The sequence below is a fragment of the Aspergillus caelatus genome (assembly GCF_009193585.1).
Source record: "Aspergillus caelatus strain CBS 763.97 unplaced genomic scaffold BDV27scaffold_430, whole genome shotgun sequence".
In the NCBI taxonomy this organism is placed as follows: domain Eukaryota; kingdom Fungi; phylum Ascomycota; class Eurotiomycetes; order Eurotiales; family Aspergillaceae; genus Aspergillus; species Aspergillus caelatus.
Window position 1 is genome coordinate 1 of NW_022475693.1, and position 11,603 is coordinate 11,603.

An 11,603-nucleotide genomic window follows, 5' to 3' on the forward strand; every position below is an offset into this window, starting at 1 on the left:
AAAAAAAAAAGGAAAAGAAAGAAAGAAAGAAACAAAAAGCCCCAGTCAAACTACCAAGAGTCGCAGCCATGAACCATACGATAAGGTAGACAGAGTCCAGAACAGGAAAAATAACCTATAACGGTTCATTGCTATTTAAAGGTTCTAATTTACCCCACATACAGCAACGCAACTCCAGCCAACTTTGACCTCCCAGTCCCACTTCCCGATTGTTTACTTCTTCATCCTTCTTTTATTTCTGAAGCTTAACATACTCTAGGTGCTCTAGATTTACACGTTAGTTCATGGCAGATATTCTCCTCTATTTTCTATAGAGCTGTGGATCTCTTTTTGGAATGTGTTTGTTCGTGACTTGAGAGTTGGATTCTCTGTGGTGAGATTCTTGCGTGGGGCTTTGCACTATTCCACGCTGCTCTCTACAAAGTTACTTATGCCATACTACAGTTCACTGCATTATATTGTACTACGATACACTACACTACAATACACTGCACTGCATCTATCAGGGAACGATGGCTCAGTTGAATGGCTCAGGTGGGGCTGGACTGCTGTATAAACCACGGCAGTATCAGTATGAGATGTTTGAGGCTAGTTTGAAGGAGAATATTATTGTTGCTGTATGTCCCGCCCATCATTCTGCTTTCTTATCTTTCTGGGGTTGTCTCTTGTGTTGAATGGAATATGTCGTTGATGCAGAGTTGATAGATGGATACCGGGACGGGGAAGACTCAGATGTATGTGAGATTCTATCTTTCCATATTATCTCTTTTCTTGTTTGGGGGTGGCGGCAGTTTGGTCCTGGGTTTGCTCTACCTTTGTGGTTGGGTCGATTTGATTGAATGGCTCTACCTAGTGCGCTTTTACGGATTGCTCATCAGTTGGAGGTGGTCGGGTCACAGAAGGTGAGTTTGCATTATTCCTATTGATATGACATTGTCTAACTTTCTCTTTGCTCTGCTTTGCTGTGGGTGCAGTTGACTTGGTTCTTGACTCCGACTGTGGCTTTGTGTTTTCAGCAGTATGAGGTGATCCGCAGTCATCTCCCGGCTGTGAGAGCTTGTACGATCACAGGGCTGGACAAGGTTGAGCGCTGGAAGAGCCAGTATATCTGGGATGAACTATTGAAAGACAAACAGGTGGTAGTGTCGACTCATGCGGTTTTGTTCGAGGCGTTGACTCATGGGTTTGTCCGGATGTCCCAGTTGGGTCTGCTCATATTTGACGAAGGTTGGTGGCCGGTTTGTTCTCGAGATTCGACGTAGCAGTTGAGATTGCTGATGGCGTAGCTCATCATTGCATGCGACGGCATCCGGCGAACATGATTATGCTTGATTTCTATCATCCCACCTTGCAAAAGCATGGCAGAGACAGCGTTCCTTGCATATTGGGTCTAACGGCTAGTCCAGTGGTCAGGTCAAAAAGTCAGGAGATGAAGTAAGGGAAAACCACAGCCCCATCATTCTCTTTGCCTGGCCAGAGAACTAACCTCAAGAACTCTTGAAAAGAAAGTTAGAGTCGAATCTCGACTCCATCTGCAAAACCCCGCAAGTCCACAAACAAGAACTCACCACGTATTCCCACAGACCCGAGCTACTGCCCATCATCTATCAAGCCATAGATGACGAGCCTGGCGGCAGGGCTCTGCAAGCCCTGGAGCACGCTTGGGATACGGCGGACAGTGACGGAGATCCAGACGCTGTACCACAAAACGACAGCCTGCCAAACGGGAACGGGGAGTACAAAGCGCTCATGGTACGAAAAACCCTCTGCAACGAGCAAATCAAACGTTTTGTGGATCGAAGCCGTCACATCTTCGCAGAACTGGGAGAGTGGGCAGCAGACTACTACATCTGCACATCCGTAGAGCAGCTGCGCACTACGATTAGCGATCAGTCTTTAACCATGGACTGGGAAGATGAGGAGAGAGCCTACCTTTCAAATTTCTTGTCTAAGTTACCAGTCGCGGAGGTCCAGGCCGAACTCTCAGATCTGAACAACTTCACGATGTCACCAAAACTTGCAGCGTTGATAAACTTCCTTGACAAATTCGACGACCCCGAGTTCTCGGGTTTGATCTTTGTACAACAAAGAGTAACTGTGAGCGTATTGGCCCGTTTGCTTTCCCTCCACCCCAAAACCAGGGACCGGTTCAAATGCGCAGCTTATGTTGGCATGTCGGTTGGCAATTGTCGTCAGGACATGGTGGGCGACTGGCATAATGCGAAGAAGCAGCGAGGGACCATGGATGACTTCCGAAGCGGGCGTACTAATCTGATTGTCACGACCAGCGTCTTAGAGGAAGGTATCGACGTCACGGCCTGCCGTGTCGTTGTATGCTTTGACAAGCCCGCTAATTTGAAATCCTTCATCCAAAGGCGCGGTCGAGCACGACAGAAGAAGTCAACGTACGCTATCATGTTCTCCACAGCGGACGAGAACGGCGATTTGCGCAGGTGGCAGATTTTAGAGCAAGCTATGGTCGAAGCCTATCAAGACGAAGACAGACGGCTCCGTGAGGCAGAAGCGCAAGAGGAAGTCGATGAAAATGTGCCAGAGAGGATCACCGTTGAAGCCACTGGGTATGATCTCCTTTGAAAGTAATGATTCTCTGAACCCCTTCTAACATCGTCACAGCGCCGTCATCACACCGGATTCAGTCGTCACACATCTCTACCACTTCTGCGCCGTGCTTCCCGAGGAACGCTATGTCGACAATAGGCCGGAATTCTCGTTCGAGAAGGACAGGCTTGGTCTTGTCAAAGGGACGGTGATCCTGCCTAGCTGTGTGCACCCGAAAGTCCGTCGCATCCAGGGAAAGCTTTGGTGGAAGAGTGAGCGTGCAGCGGTCAAAGAAACAGCTTTCCAGGCATACCGGGCCCTTTACGAGTTTGGCCTTTTGAACGACCACCTTCTCCCATTAACGGAAAACCCGGAGATGGGGCCGAACGATCACATCACTTTGCCCTCGCTATTAGATGTGTCTGAGCAGCATGATCCTTGGACAGACTGGGCAAACTCATGGTCATGTCCAGATGTGCATCAGATACGAATCGGCTTGGAAGGCAACGGACACCTAGCAGATGGGCTAATTATGAAGCTGGTCGGACCGACAAACTTGCCTCAATTGGCTCCATTGACTCTTTTCTGGGATCGCAATACTATTATCACATTGTCATTCGATATCCCGGAGCGTGTTTCGACAGTGACTGCTGACTGCATCGCGAACATGAGGACAGTCACGGCACTTTACCTTCAAGCGCCCCGCAGCCGACGCGCGTTGGATAATCATGACTTTGTGGCCTTATTTGGGCCTGACCTACCGAGTACGGAGTTGACCGACTGGCTCAATCAAAACGCAGGACATGAAACTGCCCATGAAGCGTACTCAAAGGGCGCTATGCCTGGTGCGATGGGAATAATCCGGGACCTTTCGCGCTACGACGAGCCGTACTTCTGCCATAGATGGGTCGAGTCCGACGCTGGCTTGATTGAGATAGAATGCAGGCCTATCCCACGTCGGAGGAATTTCTTGCATCCGCCGAGTCTAGATCACGGGCAAGCTGATGCTGTCGTTGAGTCGGAACATGGTTCTGCTAAGGTGCACATGGTAGCTGCCGAAAACTGTACTGTCGGCAAGCTACCAGTCTCCACAGCCATATTTGGCTTATTTATCCCACACATTGTTGACCGACTTGAGAGTACATTGATCGCAAACAGACTATGCGCAACCATTCTGTGTGACGCCGGATTCGCGGACATTCAGCATGTCATCACCGCCACCACGGCACCATCAGCTCAAGGCGTGACCAACTATCAGCGATATGAGTTTCTCGGGGACTCCATTCTAAAATACATTGTTTCGTGTCAGCTTTTCTTTCAGAACCCTAACTGGCCGGAGGGCTTCCTCAGCGAAGGTCGCAGTGCTATTGTCCAGAACCCACGGCTCACCAGGGCTGCTCTTGACGCTGGACTGGACGCTTTTATTATGACGAAGTCTCTCACTCCTCGCCGGTGGATTGCACCGCTGATATCCACAAGTCTAAGAACCACTCCTGCAAAACGACAGATGTCAGGCAAAGTGTTGGCGGACGTCGTCGAGGCACTGATTGGAGCCGCCTATCTAGACGGTGGCCATGCCAAAGCTCAGATATGCACGCATTGCTTCCTTCCGGAGATCAACAGACAGCCGTTGGATATCCTATCTATCACCTCACAAACAGAGCCTGGGCGAACTGCGCACCACTTCATAGACGACAACTTGCAAAGACACCTTGGCTACAACTTCAAGAATGAGGATATCCTGGTCGAGGCTCTCACCCATCCTTCGTGCCAGCACGACCAATCCACTCAGCCCTATCAACGATTAGAATTCCTCGGCGATGCCATTCTCGACATGGTCATTGTCCCAATAATCTTCCAATACTCCAATAGAATCTCACCAGGCGACATGACCCTCATCAGACATGCAATAGTGAACGCGAACCTGCTCGGATTCTTCTGCATGGAATTTTCCATCGAACAAGACAAGACCAAAGTCGAACGAACCCCTGACGGCCAATTCGCTGTCAAGTCCGAGACACAGCACGTCGAGCTGTGGCGCTTCATGAGATTCAACAGTTTCGATCTGCAAGCCTCCCGCGATGCAGCTCTAGACCGTCATCGCAGACTCCGAGACCAAATTCTCACCTCCCTCTACTACGGCCCGAGTTATCCCTGGCAACCTCTCTCTCAACTCTACGCGGACAAATTCTTTTCCGACATCATCGAGAGCGTCCTCGGAGCCATTTTCGTTGACTCGGGCGGGGACCTCTCCGCATGTGAACGCTTCCTCGAGCGGATTGGCCTGCTGTCTTATGTCAGACGCGTTCTGTCAGATGGTATCAACGTGACTCACCCTCGGGGTATCGCACAGCGGTTGTCGAAGGGGGACGCGCTTTTTAATTTGAAGCGTGTCTTGGATGAGAAAGGCCGCGCCACGTACCGGTGCATAGTTACTATGAACGATGCCCAGATTGTCCTTGTGGAGGGTTGTCTGTGCGGCGAAGAGGCCGAGATGAGGGCTGCTAATGAAACAATCGAGTTCTTGCAGCGTCACCAGGAAGTTGTTTGATCAGTCAACCAGCCAGTCGCTGAAGCGGGCCAGACTGGCTGGTTGACTGGTTGGATGGCTGTAACGGCCGCCCTATGGGGCTTAGTATGTGTTGGTGGGTGGCAGGGAGACGAAGTGGATTTGGAGACCGGGAAAGCAGGGGATGTGTTGTAGTCGTGGTGACAAGGCTTGGTGAATGAGTAAACGATGCGATAGTTATGCGACAATGTAATCATTGTGCACCAATGTGTGATACTTATGCGACAACAATGCACTGCGATGACAAAGCGATGTGAAATGCTGCCATGTCGATGTGACAATGATCATGATGTCATGATTTTGACTAAGAAGACGGTGTTTGTATGCTCAGGTCTTTTCTTTAGCATTTTTTGGGTCAAATTTCAACAGGTTAGATAGATAGAAATCAAGATGATTTTCCCGACAGAAAGTAACAAACTCCGTTGCGAAATGAATTGGACACAGTAAAAATATGCACAACAAAGAATAGAAAAGCCCACCCGAAAGTTGGAAAACTATGTATACAGAACGCCAACGCTTATGCTTTCTTCCTGTTACTCCTCCGAACTGGCCTTGTCTTCGATTCGGGCTCTGGCTGCTCTTCCTCGACCTGCTCTGGCTCCTTGTCTGCTGTGTCGACATCGGAGTCATGTGACTCGACTTGGTCATCTTCACTGGTAGCTACCATGACACCTTCGTCGGTCGCATCGCTAACCGAGGACTGGTTCTCCGCATCCGTCTTCGAAACGGATTCCCAAGCTCCACCAGCCGGCTGTGGTTCGTTCCGGATGCCATCGAGGACCTTCTTTGCCTCGCTTTCGACTCCATTCCATGCACCGCAGCTTCCACATCGCCAGCGACCGAGTTCTTCCAATGATTTGATACCCGGAGGCGCCTGGCCGTTAACAAGCCGACAGGAGTTGCAGATCAAGACAATCCGGTTCTTTGGTTGAGTCTCATCCTCCCCGAGGAGGACATCCATGAGACGATCATACCAGTGTGACTGCTCGATATACTGGGGCGCACTCGGGAATGCGTTGGGTGCAAAGCCCGGCTCATCAAATGCAGGGCCTGGAGGAGATACCGATTGTTGCTGGATCTGGGGCTGAGGGGGATATGGAGAAGGCGGCGCATGGAAATCGGGGGAGGGGCCATCAGGAGACTGGACGGGAGTCGGACGGCGAATATTTGCGGTCGGGGGAGGGGGAAGGCCAGTCCGTTGCACGGGCGGTTGTTGTTGCTGGGGGTTTGAGGATTTGCGCTTCGATTCCGACTTGCGCTTGTCGTCGCCGCTTTTCGACTTGGTTCGTTTGGGGACCCCTCCGTATTTCTCTAAGAGTTGCTGGGTGGAATTGTATTTTGTTGCGACCTTGAGCTTCTCAATAGTTTCGTCTCGTTGCTTTTGGAGATCATCGAGATATCGTTGGTTGCTATTAATGCGGTATTCGAAGTATTTGCTGCCTGCGGTGCGAACGGCGTAGATCCTGTTCCCGGATTAGACCGTTGAAAAAGGGGGGGTTTCAGGGTTATTCAGGGGTTGGGCGTACACGATAGGGCCTCCTGCAATAGCGGCGTATTCGACCACGCCGAAATTCTGCCATCCCAGCACCAGCGCGAGTATGATGGAGTAGAGGAGGTAGGCAAAGGTGGTGTATAAGGTCCATAGAGCTTTGAAGCGACGGGCATTTTGGCGGTGAGTGTCGAGACGGGCGGTCGCGCGAGTGATTTTACCGGAGAGAGTCTCGAGCGCTCTTTCAAAGGAGGCTGGAGAGTTGTCTTCTCCCTATATGAAGAGATGGTTTCTTTGGTTAGTGGTGATTTGCCATCTGGAGGAACAAACAGGCAGCCCCATGGCGGACATACTTTGAAAGGCCACAGGGATACCATTGCGACTGGAAGGTATTGGTTTCAGGAGACGATTGAGATTGACGGCATTAGTGTACAGACATTGTCGGCGATAATTTGCAAATCCAATCTATCTGTCTGTGAGGAAGGTATAGTGGGTGTGAAGAGGGGAAGTGGAATGCAATCGATGAGGTAAGGGTAAAGGCAAGAGAATCTTTACTTGAATTGAAGCTCCCCCGAAAACGTCACGTCAGCTGCCGCGCACTGACCACGTGCTCCGTCGATCATTCATCTTTATTTAGTACACATCTTTATGCTCTTATATCGTCTAGACATGGCACTTGATTTCGCTTTCTACGCATAATATTGAGAGACAAGTGGTGTGATATTTATCTTTTTGACGACCTAGATAGGAAAATAGGAAAGCACGCACGTTAAGTCTACGTCTACAAGCCGACATTGGTAGGTATATGGTTCCACCGGAGATGGCTTTCTGAATGAGTTCTGGCTTCACCTGTGAAGGAGAGCCGTTAGTTTTAAGATAATGTCATCTATATCACTTCGACTTACATTCGGCCATGTGCGTACTAACCATGGGTGCTATGGATACTATGTATAATATATTATATATCTTAGGAAACTCCAACGGCGTTTGTATGACGACAGTGACCTATCTCGAGGCATATTCCGCAGTGCACCTTATCTATCCTAAAAGTTCCCAGGACTGTGGGTTGCAAGCAAGCACTACAGTCATCAATATTCCCGAAAACATAGAGACATTACAATCCTCAATATTGCATCAGCCGAGTTGCTTATCAAACTGTGGTTGACATCCCTATGAGCATATAATATCGGGTCTAAGCCCGCAGCTATAATTTAGAATGAGAAAGAGGTTGTATATATTGAGAAAGGTGTACAGAGCATTTGACCACAGTATCAGTGATCTTCTCCATCGGGTGAATCATGTTGATTAGCTACTTGAAGACATGGACTCCAGTCATGGCCAAACCAGGTAAGGCTGTGGAAGAATCCATCCATGCTGGAACACTCTTCAACTTATTGCGGCTTGAGCGAATATAAATTAAAAGAGAGAAAGAGAAAGGTAGAAAATAATCTTCCATATTATGGTTATCTAAACATATATGCTGCTGTACATTTGGCACCACGTACGAACTAACAGCGAGAAGCTGTGTAGAATAGATAATAATCTGATACTATACATCAGGATCTAGAGGGGTGATAATGCCAGAAGGTGCCAGGCTTTCCCAGATTAGTATGAGTGCATAGATCCCAGTGTCCAATCGTTAGTGGTGTCTAACCAGGCATCTCGCTAAGCTCTTGCAGTACCAGTCTACGGTCCAGACCTAGTTTTAATAGGAATAGACCACCGGATCGCTGTATATCACATATTTTAGCTGATCTTTCAAAAGTTTCTATGGTTTCTAAATTAAAACTTGATTAATGTTGTTGAATATAACTGCAGGGCAAAGAAGATCACATGATTGACTGGTATTCCCAGTCATCCCACAACTTTTCTTTCTTTCTCAGAACTTGCTGTTTCCTCCCCTTCTTTTCTCCTCTCTTCTGCTGGAATACGGACCCCGCAAGAATCTCAGCCAGCCACTTCACCACCATCATCAATGCCAACAGCAATTACACGTCCGACGCACGTCCACTGCTATCCTTCCAGGGTAAAAGCGGGGCAAGCTGCAGTAGCATTTTGACTTATTTTTCCGGACACACGGAGGGTCTATTATTGGCTGATAGCTTGTCATCAACATAATAGGGAGTTGGACCATAGCGGCAAATAAAATCAGACTTCATAATTGCAACCGGAACGGCCCGTAGTAGTAATTCGAGTACAACGCATCATGCATAAAGCTGAAAACCTGTAAGCAGCCCTGTGGAGAGGTCTGTCGGGTCACCAGGCTTCCATTTCTCGTATAATTTCAGTAAACTCTTTCGAACCGAGCTATTGGCTGTCTATTCCATATTGTACATGTGGGATCAAATAGACGATTGGTTGGGAAAGAAGGAGTTCTGCTGCTGTACGTGACGTCTTGGAAAAAAAAGAAATCTACGGAGTAGCGTGGAGTCCTGCACCTACTAAAGCTGATTAGGTTATGGTGGAGACTTCATGCAACTTGTGTACATAAGTGGGATCGAATCAGAGAAAGGTGAAGCAATGGTGTCCATGTGTCTAGGCCTTGGACTAAGCTCCTCTAGCCTACGACGACCATAGGGATGCCGACACTTTGCTCTACGTTGGTCTATTATCTCACCATGAAGGACGAAGCCAAACTTGCTGAATCTTGAAATTTTAAACGGATTAGATAAAATGTAGCAGTTTAGCTAGGTGGGTATCAAGTAATGGCTTGGGAAGTCGACTAACAGGAAACGTGCGTCGTATTGACAAGGCCATGCAGATCCTAAGGAAATTTTGTCAGTGCATTCTGCAATCATTGCCCCCAAGGTAAATATTGCTGCATCTGCTGTGGGGATATATGAAATCAGGATTTCATGACACGTACAGTGCTACTGCCTGCAGGGAATGCCCACAAATGAACTCTGCATCTGCAAGACACGCCACGTAAGCTAAGCCATACTCTTCGGTCCTGCATCAAGGGCAAACCAGCTGCACTACGTGACACGACAGCAGGTAAAACGCACGAAAGTCAAATGGAACCTTCAGCGAGAACTAAACGACGAGACGAGATTCAAAAAATGTACATACATCGCAAGGTTGAAGTGATTATCTAGTTAAGCTACATACCTTAGGCATGGTTACGAGCAATCGGTCGTAGCAGTAGTTAGGTAGGAACAGCTACCAAGCATATAGCACACGAATGAGAATGACATTTGAGCTTTTTGTCATTATAGACTATACTATATAGCATAGCAATTTGTCTGTGCGTCTGGCCATGATGGCCGAGACTACGAATCCCTTCGACTAAGAGGTTGCATGTATAGCCAGCCACGGATTTCCAGTGCAGACACTCAACCAATTGATTATTTGGCGCATGCAACCAAGAGCAAGCTGCGGGGTTGAGGAAATACAACTCCATGAGGGATGTGATGAAGTCTACGTTGTAGATGGAAGATTAGGAGACTAGGATACGGGTTGAGACAATCCGTCTTCCCTGGGTTGAACATAAAAAGCCTGGTTTATCCCCCTACCTGAAAGAGTGAACCGAAGCAACGACACTCATACTCCAAGGAAACATAGTTCTAAGTATCAGTGAGATCTCCATTTGCGGCAATGTCTACTCCTGGCGCCCAAGAAGTTCTTTTCCGTAAGTAAAGGACAAGAGATACAGAGTGTTGGTGTTAACGGTGAGACAGGTACTGGAATTGCGGCGGTTAACTCGACCAACCACCTCCGTGTCTACTTCCAGGACTCTCACGGTAGCATTCGCGAGAGTCTCTATGAAAGTAAATGGGCCAACGGCACGGCAAAGAATGTCATCACTAAAGCAAAGCTTGGTACCCCTCTCGCTGCGACATCCAAGGAGCTGAACAATGTAGGTCAATGAATTAAGTTTTGAAAATTCTAAAAGCTCACACAATTCCAGATCCGTGTCTACAGTCTTACCGAAGACAACATCCTTCAGGAAGCTGCCTACGATAGCGGCAAAGGATGGTACAATGGTGCGCTAGCTGGCGCCAAGTTCACTGTTGCCCCTTACTCCCGAATCGGAGCTGTCTTTCTGGCAGGAACTAATGATTTGCATTTGCGTATCTATGCCCAGAAGACCGATAACACGATCCAGGAGTATATGTGGAATGGTAAGAAGTTCCAGACTCCTTAATGTGGGCGATGATTTCCTAACATCTACGACAGGAGACGGCTGGAAAGAAGGCACAAACCTTGGAGCTGCGCTTCCTGGCACTGGTATCGGAGCTACTTGTTGGCGTTACACCGACTACAATGGTCCAAGCATTAGGTGCAGTCATCCTATACCTATACGCTAAGCGAAAGATCTATTATTGATTCTCCTGCACGTAGGATCTGGTTCCAAACCGATGACTTGAAGCTTGTCCAGCGGGCATATGACCCTCATACTGGATGGTACAAGGAACTGTACACCATCTTTGACAAGGCGCCTCCTCGCTGCGCAATCGCAGCCACAAACTTCGACCCCGGCAAAAGCAGCATCCACATGCGGATCTATTTTGTCAACTCTGACAACACTATCTGGCAAGTGTGTTGGGATCATGGCAAAGGATATCATAACAAGGGAACCATTACACCAGTCATCCAAGGTTCGGAAATTGCGATCATCAGCTGGGAAGGGCCGGAGCTGCGTATGTACTTCCAAAATGGCACATATGTCAGTGCTATTAGCGAGTGGACCTGGGGCAAAGCGCACGGTTCACAGCTGGGTCGCCGGGCGCTTCCTCCAGCTGAGTAGACCTTTCGTTGGGCACAGGAGGCAATCGGCCATATTCAGCTCTGTCTACTACCGAACACATGCTTGTCTGAAGAATACAAAATGGTCAACTAACCTCCATGTACATACCAGCTACTCCTTAGCTTGAACAGTACATTGATACTATCACACTCTAAGTTGTTACCGGGTCGGACGGGTGTCACAATATATCATTGTTGTCGTTAACAAAATGCTAGTCAAATTGTACTCGTCTGACATCA

At 48.4% G+C, this 11,603-nt stretch overlaps 3 protein-coding genes across 3 annotated transcripts; 2 read left to right on the plus strand and 1 right to left on the minus strand.

Annotated features, from left to right (window-relative positions):
* Positions 1–512: 512 nt before the first annotated feature.
* BDV27DRAFT_151198 (putative RNA helicase/RNAse III) lies at positions 513–5,110 on the plus strand (the record flags this gene model as incomplete). Its single annotated transcript, XM_032071337.1, has 7 exons — positions 513–617; positions 706–734; positions 854–902; positions 975–1,227; positions 1,287–1,434; positions 1,506–2,579; positions 2,635–5,110. 7 exons carry the CDS (start codon positions 513–515, stop codon positions 5,108–5,110), a joined length of 4,134 nt encoding a protein of 1,377 aa, XP_031920672.1.
* Positions 5,111–5,575: 465 nt separating this feature from the next.
* Positions 5,576–7,144, minus strand: BDV27DRAFT_83786 (uncharacterized protein). The gene is made up of 3 exons (XM_032077733.1): positions 6,971–7,144; positions 6,655–6,890; positions 5,576–6,591 (listed from the first exon to the last, which is right to left on the minus strand). Exons 1-3 carry the CDS (start codon positions 6,992–6,994, stop codon positions 5,646–5,648), a joined length of 1,206 nt encoding a protein of 401 aa, XP_031920673.1. The 5' UTR covers positions 6,995–7,144; the 3' UTR covers positions 5,576–5,645.
* Positions 7,145–10,154: 3,010 nt separating this feature from the next.
* On the plus strand, positions 10,155–11,603 carry fleA (fucose-specific lectin FleA). Its single transcript, XM_032069371.1, has 5 exons — positions 10,155–10,245; positions 10,295–10,473; positions 10,525–10,738; positions 10,794–10,896; positions 10,959–11,603. The coding sequence occupies exons 1-5, from the start codon at positions 10,212–10,214 to the stop codon at positions 11,362–11,364; spliced, it is 936 nt and encodes a 311-aa protein (XP_031920674.1). The 5' UTR covers positions 10,155–10,211; the 3' UTR covers positions 11,365–11,603.

Bases quoted from the DNA above. Each gene is read 5' to 3' on its own strand.
- BDV27DRAFT_83786 (XM_032077733.1), bottom strand. From the start codon at position 6,994: ATGGTATCCCTGTGGCCTTTCAAA. The intron at 6,891-6,970 runs GTATGTCCGCCA...CTCTTCATATAG, and splicing joins TATCCCTGTGGCCTTTCAAA to GGAGAAGACAACTCTCCAGC. The intron at 6,592-6,654 runs GTACGCCCAACC...ATCCGGGAACAG, and splicing joins ATTGCAGGAGGCCCTATCGT to GATCTACGCCGTTCGCACCG.
- fleA (XM_032069371.1), top strand. From the start codon at position 10,212: ATGTCTACTCCTGGCGCCCAAGAAGTTCTTTTCC. The intron at 10,246-10,294 runs GTAAGTAAAGGA...ACGGTGAGACAG, and splicing joins CGCCCAAGAAGTTCTTTTCC to GTACTGGAATTGCGGCGGTT. The intron at 10,474-10,524 runs GTAGGTCAATGA...ACACAATTCCAG, and splicing joins CATCCAAGGAGCTGAACAAT to ATCCGTGTCTACAGTCTTAC.